The sequence below is a fragment of the Poecilia mexicana genome, unplaced genomic scaffold (genome assembly GCF_051168715.1).
Source record: "Poecilia mexicana isolate PSO_F unplaced genomic scaffold, ASM5116871v1 scaffold_22, whole genome shotgun sequence".
Classification (NCBI taxonomy): Eukaryota; Metazoa; Chordata; class Actinopteri; order Cyprinodontiformes; family Poeciliidae; genus Poecilia; species Poecilia mexicana.
In genome coordinates, this window is record NW_028263391.1 from 8204663 (window position 1) to 8222354 (window position 17692).

The window sequence follows — 17692 nt, forward strand, 5'->3', positions numbered from 1 at the left end:
TTTTCTAATATTTTTATTTTTATTTTCTTAAGGCATGATAAAAAGGTAGGAAAAAAAGTCTTGTATTTTTTTAATTTTTTTTAGGTGATGAATTGTAAATTTCTCCACATACAAAGTTGTTATTTGAAAAATACACCAGCAGTATTGTTCTTTAGGGGTTATCTGATCATTTCTTTACCTGCAAGAGTCGTATACAGCAGGAGGGACCAGGTCGGTGGGCATGCTTTTTTGTCCGTCAGCCATATTGGATTTAACAAAAATTATTTCTTGCATTTGCAGATAATGGCCAGTAGTTAATGGTGTATTTCATGATGCATTAGTGTTCACTTCAGTGGTCTGTGGGCATTTATAACATAAAAATCCACAAGAAGCACAAGAAAATGGCTTTTAGATAGCTGTCCACTGTATTGACTGCTATGCATGAAAGGGTTAAAATATGACTGTATGGCTACACCTGTGGAGGATTAACTGGATTAACTTAATACTGCTAACCAGTCTGAAATGTATGTAAGTGGTGTTTTTGAAACCTGTCCTGTGTAAACTCAGGTGAACCCGGAACCCACGGGCCACCAGGAGCGCCGAAGAAGTCGCAGGGTTTGCTTACACCACGGGCCGGCTCCTGTGGGAATTAAGAAGCAACGGAAATGCAGTCACGGAGAAATGAAAACTTGACACCGTTTTCTTGTGGTAACCACTTAGTATTATTTAAATGGTGTATTTTTAAAAATCTGATCATTTTATACAGAACATTTTCAAAGTAACCTGTTAACTCTATCTATAAAATCAATGTAGTGCAGTAAAAGACACAATATATCCCTCCAAAAATTGTAATACCGTGGAAAGCAACTGACCATCGAAATATTCAAGACAATTAAAACCCCGGAACAGCATTTGAAGACATGCTCTTTTGTTACTTCCCATCGTTGGTCAGTCACCATGCAGGAAATCTGATAGAAACACAAGAGGAAAGGCTATCAAGCTATTCTGTCTCCACGTTGTCAGCAGTTCAGATTAGCTGTCACTTCCCTGAGGGGGAAACAGCTGAAGATGAGAGAGGGTGATTTCTTCTGAATAATTTCATGCTTTGACTGGCAGAGCTCAATAATCTCCATCCCAGGACTGACGTCAGAGAAAGATGGACTGGGCAAATAAAGACCCAGGTGCAGTCTAATACATAAATACAATCATCTGCCCTTTGGGAAGGGGGGCGGGGGAAAGAAATGCATAAAACGAGAATGAATTCACATTTCCACTGAAGAAATTCCACTCAGGCGGGTTGTTTTCGAGTAGACAAAAGACAATCTTTATTTGTGTGTTTCTCTCCCCGAGCCGACTTCTGAGCACGCCACCGTCCCGACCGAACGACCCCGACGTCGAAGGCCCGCCCTGAAAACACCACGAACAGAAAAGGAGACAAAACTCATACATGACGCTCGGACCCGGAGGCATCCTAAAGCCGCTACCAACTGTGGATCATGAACCGGCGGAGAAACAGAAGAAACGATAGAGGGACAGCATCAGTGGAACAGAAGAGAAGACACATTTTTTGTTGTTGTTGTTGTTGTAATCCTTCTGAGGCGATAACCCCATCACTGCATTCCACAAAATTAACAGTGATTTTTAAATGCTACAAAAATAAGATGGAATAGGGGAACAAGCTTTTCCCCTTGTTTGTGTTTTGTACACGTTTGCATGTCTTTGTAAATGTCTACAACTGCACTCTTTTTTTTATTTCTTTTTGCATGTATGTTGGCAAGTGTGGTTATCTGTTTATGGATTGTTACGTGTGTGTGTGTGTGCGTGTGTGTGCGTGTGTGTGCGTGTGTTCACAGTGCTTACTCTTTATGCTTGAGTCCCATCAAACACACTCTTTCTTTGACTGTTTGCTCTTGTCCATGCGGGCTTTCACTGTCGCTTTAAGTGTTTGTGTGTGTGTGTGTGTGTGTGTCTATGTCTGCGTGTGCATTTGTGTGTTTTTGTGATGCTACCTCACACACAGCTCGCTTACACACCTCGCCTCATTTGCCACAGTCTATGTGCTTCCCTTATTGGTTTAACCCCCCGGACCCGGGATCAGCTTCAGTCCTTGTTTACGTCCGTCGTGATCCGAGTTGGGCTTCGGGGGCCGATTTCCAGTCAGTTTCGCCCTGCGGGTCCATTTATCTTTCCAGCCCAAGCTAATCCATCAACGACCGAGAGCCCAGACAGGAGAAACTATGTGAGGAAGGAGTCTGAATATTACCCCCCCACCCCGCCTCCCCCTTTCCCCCGCCTTTGATGTCTGAAAAAGTCTCAGGGAGAGCAAAAGAGTTGAAGCGGGATGTTTTCTGATTTTTCTTCTTTTTTTTCTCACCATGAAAAAATATATCAATAGAAACAAGTTTGATCTGAAGGTTTCACAGTGGTCATGCAACTTGAGTGTCACCTCCTTTTCTCACCTGCCCTCCCACCCTTCACCCCCCGCCTTCTCGTCGAATCTCAGAGCCATTGATAAAATCCTGCCAATCCGAGAGAAGGTACTGTAAGTGACCACAGTCATGACAATACGGAGAAAAACAAAAACAAAAAAAAAACAACAACAAAGAAAATAACAAAGAGGTGGGTGGCCAGTGGTACATTCATACAAGAGAAAGTCCTGGTTCCAAAAGTCACCCGACCCAGACAACATTAGCTAGTGCTGGATACGCCTGTGCAGGCCAGGCCGTGATAAATGCTTTGTTTAGAAACACATAAAAGACAAAACACAGCCCACCTGAAAATCTACATCCCACCAAACCCACCCATGACGTCCCACCCAGTCCCCCCACCCCGTTAAAACAGGCTATGGTTATACTTGTCGCCAAAATGCAAATTCAGAGCTCCAGGAAAGTCGTAGCGAACGCACACGGCTTGCGTTGTTTTGCCAAAAGTCTTTGTACCACTTGAACTTTTTCACAATTTGTCACATTGCATCAACCTAGATATGTTTTACTGTTTTCAAGCAACACCAAGTAGTATAATTGTTCCAACGGTTTTTGCGCGTAAAAGTGTGAAAAGTGCGGCGCCGATTAGAATTCAACTCTCTTCTCACAGAGCTCTTTCAGTCCATCATCCGATTATGGAAAGAAACCAAATCTATCAAGAGACGAGTGTCCAACTATGCTGACATGCAAAAAAAAGCCGCAGAACATCTGAGACCGCCTTAAAAATACAACTGGAGACGCAGTGGAGGAGCTCAGATCAAAGTGTTCATGTGTTAGAATGGCCCAGTCAAAGTCTAGGCCTAAATGCAATTAAGAATCTGTGTCAGGACTTGAAAATTGAGGTTTGCAGACTCTTCATCCAGTCTAATTGAACTGCAAGTATTTTACCATTAAGAATCAAACAAGCTGTTGTAGAAATGTGCAAAGCTGGCAGAGCTACAGCCCCACAAGACATGGAGAGAAAGATGGAATATTTCATTAAAAAACCAAAAAAACGTATGTCTTTTACTTCCACGTCACAATTATGTACTATGTTGCATTGTTCTACCGTGTAAAATGTCAGAAAAATACACTAAAACTTGTGGTTGGAGATTACGAAATTGTACAAAGCTGAAGGTGTATGAATAAGTTTCCTGGGCACTGCAGTAAGTTACACTTCTTAACTTACTGCATTGAGATCTCCCCCCCCCCCCCTCAGCTGTATTCTTTCACACTTTTCTTTTCACATTGCAGCAAAGTCCAGGTCACTTTTCTCCTGCTCTCGTCGTAATTACTCTTATCCTCATTGCACTTTGGAGATGCTCTACGTCCTATTGAATTCAAATTTCAATGCGAGCTTGGCCACTTCCAATTCATAGATCAAGGAAGTAGCGAAAAACCAATTTTTGTGCATTCAGGCCTATCGTACGACGTCCCTCTCACCCCCCTCCCCTGCCGTGATGTGATCGGAGGATGGGGACTGCACCGGAACGACAAGTTTAATCATAGCCATGGCTACATCTAACCCCATCAGTGGGCAAGAGTCAAAAGTCAAAAAGGACCCCCTGATATGAGTGCTGAGACATTTCTCTTGTGTTTTCAGCTAAAAGGTGCTGCTCCACCGAGGATTCAGGGATAAGGTAGCTTCCCAGACTGCCTTAAAAAACAAAAAACAAAAAAAAAACAACATTGCAGGTAATCCAGGAAACGGTGTCTGTGGCTGGGCGCCATAAAAGGGGGCTGGCAGTGGAGGGTGGTTGGTGGTCATACTGCAGGTGGAGGTGGGAAGAAGAAGGAGGGTGGAGGACAGAGGGCTTCCCTGAGGGGTGGTGGATTTAGAGGGACAGCCAGCCCAGCCCATCATCCCGGGATGGGCGCTCCGGGAAGAGGAGGGAGATGGGGGTGGGTGGGGTAGTCACAGCCTGAAGACGGGTCCCAGGATGAGCGGGGCCAGAGCCGCTAACAGAACCGCCCACCAGCCTGCTGCGCCGGAGCCCGGACCTCCGTCGGTCAGGAACGGCTCCGGAGAATCGTATCCCGACCCATCTGGAACAGAGGCAAAGAGAAGAAAAAGAAAACGACAAAATATCTGAACCGAGAAGGACACGCAGACAGATGCAAAAAAAAAAATAAGACAGACTTTAAAACAAAACAGAAAAAAAACAACAAAGGATAGACAAGTGGATCTGTCAGGGTGGGATGGAAGACTGAAAGCGAGTGACAAATCACAAAAAAAACCCCTCTTCATCCTTGAACAGCTAATGAAAGGCAAAGAGTACACAGCAGAAAGAAATGCAGAGCCGAAAAGAGGGAGACGAAGAAGACGACAGCAACAGAGCTCTGCAGGGGGGTTAACCAACCTAATTACAGTTTAATCACAGAGACTCTGAATCTGGAGCAGCTGACACTCACACACACTCACACACACATCCGCTCACACAGCACAGATATGAAACACAGCTCACTCACACAGTGACAGCATTTCACCGAGGAGATGAAAGTTGCAATGTCAGACAGATTACTTCAACTGCACACAGATAAAAACAACAAAAAAACAACAACAGAAACTTAATGAAAAGCAGCAGCAATGACAATAAAAGAACGTATGTTGTATCAGTAATAATGTAGGAGAGATTTTTCTTCCTCTGTAGCGGAGTATGAAATGATCCGAGTCTGGAAAGCTGTGAGAAAAAAAAAAGGAAAAAAGCTGACATTCCTTTGTGATGATCTTCAAAGCCGTGCCGTTGTCTGGGGTGTTACTACGCAGGTTTGATTCTTTCAATCAGGTTTATTTTTGAACCCTTCTGAGGTCAAATTGGTATTAGAACAAATGCACATGTAATTTTTTTTTTTTTTTAAATAGTGGAGGTGTAGTGTAACGTAAGCCAGAATGTGATCCCCATGTATGTTAGGCTTCCTTTGAGGTATTTTTAAACGGTAGAATCAGAGGCCAACGTGGAAGGAACACTTGTGAGAGTGCCGAGCCCAATCTGCACCCAGGAAGCCATTTTGGAAATAGATTATTTTTATTTTATTGGGAAAAAAAAAAGCAAGGCAGCAAAGTAGCGCCTCATCTTCACATTTAGAAACAAGCCTGCCACATTTAGAAAAACAAATCAATAATTAATCTGTTACATAAAAGTCACCAATGTTACAAAACTCATGCGGTACTCTTCGGAAGTACTTACACCCCTTAATTTTTTTTTCATATTTCGCCACAATATAATCACAAACATTTATATTTTATTGGCAAATGCAGCCTTCTGGAAGATTTTATGTGGTCTCTGACCACAGAGTGAGGCGTCTATGACCTGGACAATTTTTACATTTCCTTTAGGTTAACAGACAAATTAAATCGTCCAAAAATGAAGAAAAAGGTCTGGTTCAACACAAGTTTCTTATCCATTGACTGGATTTTTGCATTTATCATGATTTTATAATATTTTAGAACTGGGGGTGCTGTGTGGAAGCCGTCTGGATGGGAAAAAAAAAAAACAAAAAAAAACATGAACACTGTATGCGCTGGGTTTTTACCTTAGAATGGCCAACTCTCTGTTATTCCTATGTCAATTTGATACAGTAGAGGCTTCCACACTTCCCATATTTGTGTCCTCTGTCACTTCTATCAGCAGTTAAAACTGTTTAATCTGTTGTTAACATGTTGTAACCTGTTTTTCCGAGCCGCCTTTAAACGCAACATGAGCGCTACGACGCTCGCGCTGGGTTACACCTGTGAAGGAGACCTGCTGCTGCTGGGCGGAGCTACGTAGGTTTGTGTTAGAATCACGGCAGCAAACCAGCAAAACGCAAAGAACTTTTCACAGTTTTTCCCTCCAAACTAACCGACTGAGTTGAGTAAAGCTGTTGGATGCAGGTAATGTTAGCTAAAAGATGACTAGCTAATATCAATACAGAACCTTAAGCTTAACAAGTACCTTGTAGGCTACCGATGTTGGTGTCTATTTTCAGCTACATACATTCATTTTGCCCCCAAAAAAGTCGATACCCCTCCCCCCCCTTGCGTCGTTTCAACCAGACAGCCATTTGTAATCCATAGGGGGGGGACGCAGAAAATGTTTGGAAACCACTGGGGGGGGGGGGCGTAGAAGAAAAAGTTTGGGAACCACTGGTTTAGTTTATTATATTACTGAGCAGATAAAGTAAGAAATGTCACATAAATAAAAAAAGAAAAAGAGAAAAGAAGACCCATAAGTGCTTTCAACTTGACAATTTTGGCCCTCAGGACAAAAAGTTTGTACACCACTGCATCACTTCGTGTTGCTCTGTCACATAAAATTCCACGAAACTGCGCAAACGTTTGCCTCGCCAAGGATTATAAAAATTTTTGCAAAGCAAAGGTGTCGACTGGATGGAGTCCTGTTTCAAATCTTCCGAGGAAATCCAGTATGCAGAGTCACACTGAGGGTTGGTCACCTTTTTCAGAAAGCACTTTTCAGCTGCCTCTGTTATCTTTTTACAAGGACAGAAGGTCTCCGTCACACCCAGCGTGATGTGAAGTGATTTGATGTGAAGTGGCGTATGCCACTTTGTGCCTATGCACACGCGCGCGCATCTCCACGTCCGTTTCCAAACCCGGGTGTTTGCGCGCGCGCGCGCGGCCCCTCGCATGCGCTCTTGTGTACGCCTGTACGTGCGAATGCGTGTGTTGTCAGAGTGTGTGTCTTGTGTCTGAAGGTGTCAAAGTGTTGCCTGGCTGGTCTTTGAATCAGAGCAGAGCCGGTTGCCAGGGCATTCCATCAGACCTCTTATTCTCCTCTAATTTTACTTTGATAGGCAATCTGGACCTTTGCCTGCATGCGCTTGCTTGCATGTGTGTGTGTGTGTGTGTGTGTGTGTGTGTGTGTGTGTGTGTGTGTGTGTGTGTGTGTGTGTGTGTTTAGTTAGAGCGTGACTTACCTGGAGGTCTGACATACACCTTCAGCTTTAGACATGCCCGGCCCACATGGTTTGGGTGAGGAGACGCTGTAAACAGAGAGAGATTGGAAAATGCGATCAGTTTAGAGATTGAATCATTGGTGCAGCTGATTACATACGTGAAGTGTCCAACTGATGATACTTTTTGGGGCCAGGTATCATTAGGTTTTGCCGGATGGTGATGTGGAGGTGCTGCGCTTGCGTGTGGAGGGAGTATAAACGCCGTCATTGACTATAATGGGGTGCATAATTACTGCGGTGGAGACACAGGCAGTGTAAATTGGGGGTTAATATACTGGCACTGGATGGACTCAATTGGTTGCCTCCGGGTAGCTGGACATGACTAAGCTTCAAAAATAAGTCAAGTGCACAGAATAAGATCCAATGACCTTTGCATTTAATATCTTCATATACTACTATACTCATACTTGAGTAGGATTGCTGGATACCATTTAAATATAAAGACGAGCAAACATATTTTAATCAAAAATATGCGAGAAACAGACCTTAATACTTCTTGTTTAAATACCAGCTGTTTTGTTTTAATGTTTTTTTCTGGTCTTTAAAATGCCAGAAAAGAGCATGAAGACGTTTTAGAATATTAAATCAGATATTAAGATTCGCTACTTAATAACTGAGTAACATTTTTTTTTTTTTTTTTAACCAAATGTGGTTTTACTCTTACTTTTCTGGGAAATCTACTTTTTACTTGTACTTGAGTAAAAGAATGTTGTAGTGCTGCTCTACCCACCCCGGAGCCCATATGTCATGATTTGTTGATTTTGAGGAGGACCCAAAGTGCAACAGGGCATTTTCAGACACAAGCTGAAAAATATTTGAACAAAGACAGTCCAAAAACACCTATTCAGGACTCAGGGAAACCCAGGAACACTCAAACGCAGTCAGCGCATGCTGATGCGAGAACCCAGCATCGAACAACGACACAGGTGAGAAAATATATACACTCGGGGTTAATCAAGAGAACAAGGACCTAATTATAGAGAAGGGATTAGACACGGCAGATAAAGGCTGAAGAAAAACTTAAAATACAAACGGATGAAACCCAAACACCCCAGAACCATGACGACAGTAGGACTTCAGGTGATGCATGCTGGGGGTCGGATCGAAGGATTTCAGAATGAGAAAACTTGCAGAAACGTCAACAAAAGGAAGCAGGGCAAACGCATGAACAGAATCCAGCAGTCTTAAATGCAGCTGCTGGGTGAGAATCTGAGCAGAGATCTGGGGGAAGGCTGAATACCAGAGATAAGAGAAGCTAAATGGAAACAGAGAGGATCTAACGAACCGAAAGAACTAAGAATTTAAACCAAAATGCACAGAGTGATATTCAATAAGAACCAGGAAACTCAGCACAAAAGATGAAGAGACTCTAATGGTAGCAAGCTAAATAAAAACACAGAGCGGTGTAACTTGCTAAGGAACATTTAAACAGATATCACTGTGGGCGTAGGTTTATAATTGACCCTTTATGTGGCATTTGCCCCTGTGTGAATTTGAGAAAACTACATTTTTGTATCCAAAAATCTGATTTTTTTTTGGATTATTGCCAAATCTTGATTTAACACTTTCTTGGTATTTGTCTTCCTTGGCAAGGACTCTAGCGTTTTAATTTCAAGAGTTTCATTAAAGGTCTAAAATTGTGTGCAACAAAAAGACAGAAACTAGGTGTTTTAGACGAATATTCTGCTATTTTCCACCCAAAAGCCATATATTCAGGGTGATGATGTGAGTTTATAGAACATGTAGAAAGTTTATTGGCGTTGGCCTTTTGGCTTCAATCAGAAATAACAAATAACTCCAGCTGAGTATCGCGGGCATGTTAAATGCCTTCCTCTTTTCTCTCGGCATAATTTAGTGACGCTTTCCTCTCAAGCAGTTTTACAATTATTCAAATTGCCTGCTGGGTTATCCCATCACGACTTACTTAACCCTCACACTCCATGTCATGGATTTGCTTGAGAAAAATTAAAAGTTAAACGTTTTTAAAGTAATAACGGACCCTCTCATCTTTATTTATTTTTTTTAAACTGACCTTCAGCTTTGAATTTCCAATTTCTTATTTTTATTTTTAATCATGGCCACTCACCTTTTTTTTTTTTTTTTTTTTTAAACTAATGCTGCAGCGGTATTATTAAAAGCCAACGTTTTACATAAACTAATTAGAAGAAAGAGTAAAAAGTCCCAAATGTTTCCATGTTTCGGTTTTAACTCCGTTTTGTTTGACTTTATGTAGCAGCAGCACAAAATTGACTTCGTCTGCATGCTAGACAGACTATCAACACTTTGACTATATATTTTCTCAACAAAGGATTAAGGTTTCTCAAAATGTTTAAATTATTATCATATGTTTTTTTTTCTTTGTATTCTTATGTCAAACCTACAGAGAAATACTTAGAATTTCTCAGGTATGGATAAATAAGGGAAAAAAAAAAGATAGGTTGAACAGCGGATGTACAAAGGTTGGGGTGTTGTTTATTTATTTTTTTTACATGTAACCTTTCTTTAACTTTATCTCTGACTTGTGTTCCTTGCTTCCTATGATGCCATTTGTTCACTGATGCTCTCCAGCAACCAGAACAGCTGGATTTACAGAGGGAATAAATTACACTCAGGTATTACATGACATCTGAAGGCAGCTCCACTTGGTTTTGTTTGGTAGAATCAGAGTAAAGGGAGGTAAATGCAAATGCTTGGCAGATTCTTCCCATTTTAATTTGGAGATTTTGACAAACGCGTGTCCCTTACTTTCCCCTTCACAGTTATGCTCTACTTTGTGTCGATGCATCGCATGACATCTCTGTAAAATCCACTGAAGTTTGTGTTTGTAATGGTATAAATGACAATCTGCAAGTTGTCGTCAGAAAACCGCATCAGTGTGTCTAACGTTAGCGGTCATGTTATTTGGCTATTTTTCCATAATTAAATCAGAAATACATCCCGAATGACACACTTCTGATTAAGCCAACCATTAAAAATCTGTCAAAATGTGGAATTTATGTATTTATTCATGCAGTCTTTTTAGTCTTTTTGATGCAGTTAGGCTTTCATATGGCTCAGGTTGTTACTTCAGGTCCTTTAAAGCGCTCCTGAACCAATGTTCCTGAGCTTGTGAAATTCTATAAACACACTGAGCAATGTAAACAACTCTGTAATGGATCAGCCTGCCCAATGGGATTCAGTCACACTCACATTCACACCTGGGGGAAATAGCTGCCTCTCAAATCGACCTGACTTGAATGTCTTTGGAATTGGAAAGGAAATCCATGCAAAATCCCCAGCAGATGCAAGTCCCCGCTTGCTGTGAGGTGACAGTGTTAACCACAGTGCCGCTGAGTGGTCTGGACTTTATACATCTACCCCCTGAAAAGAAGGGGAAGAAATGTTAAAAAAAAAAAAGGGAAAAAAAAAGTTCCAGTGATTCAAACTTCAAAGTATAGTGGATGAAATTGAATCAGGGTTTTTAGTCCCACCTCACTCTGATGTGAAATAGAGCTGGAGACCTCAGAGGAGATGGTGGCCAGAGTTTGACCACTCACGCATGTCGACGTGCGCACTTGTGTGTGTGTGTGCGCACACACACACACACACGCACACACACCCACACACACACACACACACACCCCCACACACACGTGTGTGTGTGTGTGTGTGTGTGTGTGCAGGAATGGGTGCTGCACAACTGTGGGAGAAGACCTATTGTTTTTTCCTCCCACTGAAGAGGTCTGCATTGCCAGAGACCATGGTGACCTCACAGTGCACCATCATCTGGATCCACAGAGTTCAGGAAATAAACGTGACCCTTCCTTTGCCCTTTGCTCCCTCCCTGTCTGTCGTCAACTCCTCCCTTCGTTCATCCTTCTGCCTTTCACCTCCTTTACCCTTGACGTAACCGTTGCTACATTCCCAACCCTTACATGTTGAAAATAACCAGGCTGTTTTTCCTCTTTTGGCTGTTTTGGGCACTCTGTTACATCCTGGAACTTTTTTTTCCCCCTTCTCTTCCTTATGCTCCCTCCCTTTCAGTTTCACCTTTGCCCTTTTCCTTGTTTTATCAACTATCCCAGCACCTCCGTTTCCCAGCACATCCGCAATCCGATCTACCCTGAAACCCATTGAAAACCACTCAACCCCATCAGGTGGCAGCTGGGAAAAGCAAGTGTGGGGTGGAACTGACCTGTCAACATGTCAAGCACATGACAAAACACACACGCACACACGTCCTGCCTGCATACACATATATATGTATATATATATATATATATATATATATATATATATATATATATATACACACACACACACACACACACACACACACACACACACACAAACACACAGACGGACGCTCTGGCAGGCCTTTTGCCACAAATCACCATCAACACTGAACATGTTCCACAAGCCAGTGAGGAGAAAACGCACACAAACACTGGTTCATCGGAAAGGTCGGCTGCTTAAAGTCGTCATGGGCAGCAGTTCAGACAACAGGCCTGACCGGCGCGTGAGTTCGAGGCTGCTGGTTTTCTCCGATCGGAGACAGAGAGAAATGAAAATTGAGCGCCGGTGCTGTCAATCAGGATGACGGACGTGGCCTTTCACAGACTCACGATTGTTTGACAGCTGACCCCCAAGTCGAGCCCTCCCCGCCCACCCTGGACAGCCCGTCCCCCCCGTACACACACGTAGTGAAAGATAATCACAAGCACTCCAGTCATCTGGATGCACACAAGCCCAAGGGGTTCCAGAGACACAATACCAAAGTCAGCAACTATACAAGTCTGGAGGGGCCCAGAGTGTCTTAACGTAAGATGAAAAACAATGTGTGTGTGTGTGTGTGTGTGTGTGTGTGTGTGTGTGTGTGCTGACTGGGAAAATAGCAGTATGACTTGTTATCTGCGCCTCTTCAGTTTGCCGACTGTTGCCTGCTGTGCCTTTGTGGTGTTGACAACTCAAACACCATACTCGCACATATTAGAAATATTTATATTTAGATTATTATTTCCACGCAGGGACACGGCTTTTTTATTGCTTTGTGATTGTTTTTCGCTTATTTTATTGCACTGCCAAAAACAAAAATTGCTTCTGCATGACGAGTAAAATATGAATGCAGGACAGCAGGGAAGGAGTGAATCAAAGCCTTAGACACTGTCAGTGTATTTTATTATTTTTTTTGGTTTCTTTTCTGAAAGCACTCTCAGAACCGAGGCAATATTGATGTAACATGAGAACCATGTCCAAGGGCAGAGAAACCTGCCCCACACTCAGGCCTAACAGAAACCAGTGGCTCAGGACCTTCATCGTGTTATAAGTCATGGCTCAAATACATAATCTCCCGCCATAAAAGATCAAGGTCGGCTTTTCCGCCGTCTGTGAAGAAATGGTGTTATGCAGTGGACTGTCACTGATGGCACTCAAGTAGCTTTTGTAAAGAAAAAAAAAGGTTATCAGAGTGGCTAGCTTTACTAAAACAGCAGTTTCCTGGTGAACATTGTAGAGAATGTGATTCCTTACCTAAAATCCAAGAATTTGTGAAAGGCTGCCGACATTTTCAGATTCAAGCGAGTTTAAAAGCTTGTCCGTATAAACTTAACAAAACAGCTCTGTTGTATAATGAAAGAAGGCGGCTTAATGTACCATGTTCACCCTTCTTGTTATCTCCTGAGAGTCTTACTCTCTGCCGGTCTCGACATGTTATAAAGAAAAATTGGGTTTCCGTTCATTTAATTTGCCACATTTCTGTGTTCTTCATTATATCTCACTTTGAGTATTTATCATTCAGTAACAACTGAGTTTTTTTTAAAATTTCCAACCAGATGGTCGTCACCAGTAAAGGCCAGCTAATCTAAGATCGATCCGTTTCATGTTTTCTTCACACTGTGCAGCCTGGGTTTCCCATCAGCAGTCTAAGGTTTGTTTTTTCATGCTTCCCGGCTACATTCAAAGTGAAAGAGAGACTGCAGTTGCAGGTGCTGCTCGCTGTCTCTCTGTGTCACATGATCTCATCTGTCATTTCATTTGATTTGATCAGACAATAGAGGAGATACGGAGCTAATTAATAAACACTATGACAAAATTATCTTTTACCTACTAATGACATCAAAAGAGACCAATTATATGCTAACGTTAGCTGCCCCTTTAGTAAACTGCACCCAATAGATTGAGTCTCAAAATCAATAAACGACTAATGTTAAGTAAAACTGATACGAGGGACAAAATGTCTGATCGGGACGCATCTTGCTCATTCTGCTGTTGGCTCCGATTTGGAGGGCACTTACTCAGAAAACAACAGCAAAGTTTCATCAAAAGTTTGAATGAAATCCTAACCTTGTCTGATCTTTTTTTTTTTTGTTTGTGTCTCGCCAAATTTTTGTGTAAAGTGTTTCCGCTCACCTATGCATAAAAAAAGGGGGAAAAAAAAGCTTTGAAACGTAATTTCTAATATGACATTTTGAATGATCTGTAACTAATATTCCTCTTAACAGTTTGAATATATATATATATATATATATATATATATATATATATATATATATATATATATATATATATATATATATATATATATATAACCCATCTGGGAGCTGGTGGGGGGAAAAAAAGAAGGTGTTTACGAGTACATCCGAGCTTCTGCCTGTCCCGCGTGAGCTCGGAGGAATGATAGCACTTTAATTTGATTCAGAAAAATATTCTCGAGGGGAGCAAAGCTCATTTATGCCACTAATACATCACTTGTTGAAGTGAGGAGAAACATCAATACAGCTAATATAAAAATGATTACAAAGTACCCCTGGTGACATTTTTACCACTTTGCTGAGCACACCACTTATGATATCGAGACGCGCTGAGAGATGCATCAAGATATATAAAAAAAAAAGAGCGAGGGAGAGGAGAGAGGTGTGTTTATTCGCGCCTGTAGCTATGCGAGTAACGTAGGGATCTATGTTTGGAAAAGTTACTCTATCAACTTCTGCTGATTGGATATTTACATACTGTTTACACATTTATGTAGAGCGCGGGTAAAATCCAAACAGACGCGCTCTCTTGCATATGCATGGCATGCAGATTTTGGACCGTGCAAAAGAATCCACAAAGAGAGAACGGGCTGGCCGATGGCTTACAGATGTAGTAGTACTCGTGTCCGGGCCTGAACTCGAAGCCCAGCGAGAAGGGCGTGAAGAGCTGGAACTTCTCTGAGAAGCGCAGGGGCCCGTCCGGACCGCTGGGGCGGTTGCACTCCCAGCGTTTGAAGCCGCGCATCCTGTGCTGGCAGGAAGTGTAGCCTTCGTGGTTGACCATAAACAGGATGTAGCGCTCCATTCGCCCGTGGGACGGAGGGCCCTCGTAGAAAGGACAGTAGATGTCTAGATAGTCGTTGATGTTCACCGCCACTCTGTACTCGCCGTGCCAGAACCTGCAAAACAGGAGCAAAACAACAAACTGTGGATTAAAACCTCAGTGATTCAACATGACAAGTGTGTTACCTCCCAAAGATGTGCATGAAGGAATCGTGAGGTTTGCTGAAACAGAATTTGATTGTGTGAAAGACGCAAGAGGAAAGGACTACTTTCCATGAAAAACTATGAATATTGACTCGCTACCTAATACTGGATTCCTGTATGATTGCACAGCAGAAAGAGCCGGGCTGAGTTTCCATCTAATGTAATCACACTGTGTAACGTGAAGACAATTAAATTCCCTGGGGCTGAAATTGATTAAACTAGAATTTGACTGAGTGAGATGTGAGTGTAATTGGATCAAACTTTTTTTTTTTCAAAGTAAAATGCCCAGAGATTAATTTATCTGTAACTTTAAATAAACTCTGCTGATGTTGCATAATTTTGATTTGGAAAAAAAAAAAAAAAGTTTGCAGCTACATGTGGCTCTTTCCTACCATAGCAACTCTTATTCATATATATATATATATATATATATATATATATATATATATATATATATATATATATATATATATATATAAAAATGATTCTCTCTTTTGAAAATATTTGACATTTCTCTTTGCTTAAAAACCTAAAAATAATAAGGAAAAAAGCCTGCAAGTTCTTTGACCATAAAACAGATTTTATATGGCAGGTATTTAAAAAAAACTTTCTAAAAGTTTGACTACACTGCAGCATGCACAGAAACCAGCTTAACTTACTAAAGTAAAGGCGTGAGAGCTTTGATTCAAGGGTCTTTTCCCAGTGAGGGAGCTTAAATGAGCTTGGTGGGATGATACTTGAGAGAAGTGGGTAAAGTGATGTTCAAGAGTAGGCCGTTAACATATTTTAATCCAAATCTGCAAAGCCGGGAATAGTAGGTGTTCAGCTATTTCAGCACGCACCGATTACTGAGGCTGGCATAAAGAAATGTGTGTAAAAACGAGTAAATAACGACATGCACACAGTATAGTATATAACAATGTCATTTCCTTCCTGTATTTTTTCAGCTAGAACAAAGTCAAAGAACGTCTGATGTAAAATGCTGCTACAGGAACACGTGTGAAGACGCCTGAGCTCTTTGACACCTCCACTCTTTTTGCTTTACATAGCAGAACTTTGAAAATATACGCCTGCATTGTTCCACCTAGACAACAGGCTTCATCTCCGTGCTTCCCTTTGTGCCAGAGCTCCAAGTACGGAAACAAAACTTGAGAAGTAAAAGAAGTGAAACTCCTGCTGACAGATTAAAGTTGTGGATATTAATTATTTTATCACTCAGGCTCACAAATGTTTTCACACCCCTGCAACATATTTAGCAGTTTCTGAGTACAACTGCGTATTTATCGTGTGCAGTGCCAGCTTTTCATATGATTTTCTGCATTTTGATTGGTTGGTTAGGGAAAGACGGAGGGACTGCACCCAGAGCGCCATTCATGCAAGAACCACCGCAGTTTGTGTGACAGACCAACACAAAGAAGCATGTCATTGTTAAGGAGAAGTTCATTTGTATTCATTAGTGAACATACAGCATGATGAAGACCAGGGAACTAAGCAGACCAGTCAGGAATGTAGCTGAGGAGTCGTTTCTGGTCAACGATTTAGGTAAAAACAATGTACCGAGCTTGTACAGTTAACACACTCTTCAGTCCATTATCCAAACACACACAACACATTTCAGATGTTGATTTGAAGATTTTCTTACTAATCTCTACTCTGTGTTGGTCCGTTTAATAAAACCTAAATAAAAACAATTAGAATTTGTGGATTCAACCCCAACAAAATGCGGAAAATTCAAGGGGTTTGAAAAATGAAATGGAATAAACTCTGTAAAAATAAACTTACTACTTATATCAGCAGTATATTGTATTTTTGAGTGTGGAGGTGAGATAAAAGCTATTTATGTTGAAACTCCTTTGAAAACGGAAATACATCACCTTCCAAAAGTGAGTTGTTGGAAAAAGCTGTGGGCGAAAAGGATACCTGGTCCTATATCTCTGTATATTTTAAGTGTTAACATCACATGTGACATTCATCGAGCCGTCGGTGACAACCTAGTGAGAGTCAGAACTCGTATCGGCGGCCATAGAGGTGAACCAGCAGCTTCTTTTTGACAAGGATTTTTTAAAGTTGCCTAAGAAAGTACTACCTTTTTTCCATGCTTTATTTTTTTTTTTTTTTGTGTGTGTGATGCAGTTTGGGGTTGATAGTCCATTTCAGTCACTGATCTATGCTCAGAGGAATCTGCAGGGATCCTCCAGGGATTAGAGTTGGTCTGAGGAATGAAATGTGGCTTTGAAGTTTGTCCTCTTTCTGAGCTTCACTGATGTCTCCATTGTTTTGACGTTTTGAGTAAGAGGTTGTTTCTGCGGCTGCTCTTCATCTCATGCCGGTTCTCGGGTTTTATTGAAACAACGAGGCGGTGTTTATCGTTAGAGCGTCCTGGTTCTGAACACGACGGTAAGATTTGATCTTTATCTTAGGTCAATTGCATGCATTGGCAAAGGTTTTCAAGGAGAGTATGAATGTTTTCGACTAAAAGCCATGAAAAATAATGCCTTTGAATTGTGTTTAATTTTTGCACGGAAATACGAAACACATTTGTCAAATATAAATGCTGACAAACTTGCACCGTAGTTCATGGTACCCATGCTGTCAAAACTTTGTATAAAACCCATTTGCCAGTACAATAGAACTTTTCTGATTTCACAAGATTGGACGCAGGTTGGTCTTTGACCATTCCTCTCTACACAATCTGTCTATCATCCAAAGTCTTTGGTCCTCTCTTATGCCCTCTTCCTTCAATCTGCAGGTGTTCATTATTTATTAAGGTTTATAGACTGTGAAGGCCATGAAAAAAAA

General features: G+C 41.5%; 1 protein-coding gene across 1 annotated transcript in view; it reads right to left on the reverse strand.

Annotated features, from left to right (window-relative positions):
• Positions 1-1276: 1276 nt before the first annotated feature.
• efna2a (ephrin-A2a) overlaps positions 1277-17692 on the reverse strand; it is a 109914-nt gene continuing 93498 nt past the window's right edge. The window contains exons 2-4 of the mRNA XM_014986871.2: positions 14513-14805; positions 7359-7424; positions 1277-4487 (exon numbers count right to left, since the gene is read on the reverse strand). Of these exons, the coding sequence (XP_014842357.1) occupies positions 4357-4487; positions 7359-7424; positions 14513-14805 (490 nt within the window). The 3' untranslated portion in view covers positions 1277-4356. The remainder of the gene's footprint in view (positions 4488-7358; positions 7425-14512; positions 14806-17692) is intronic.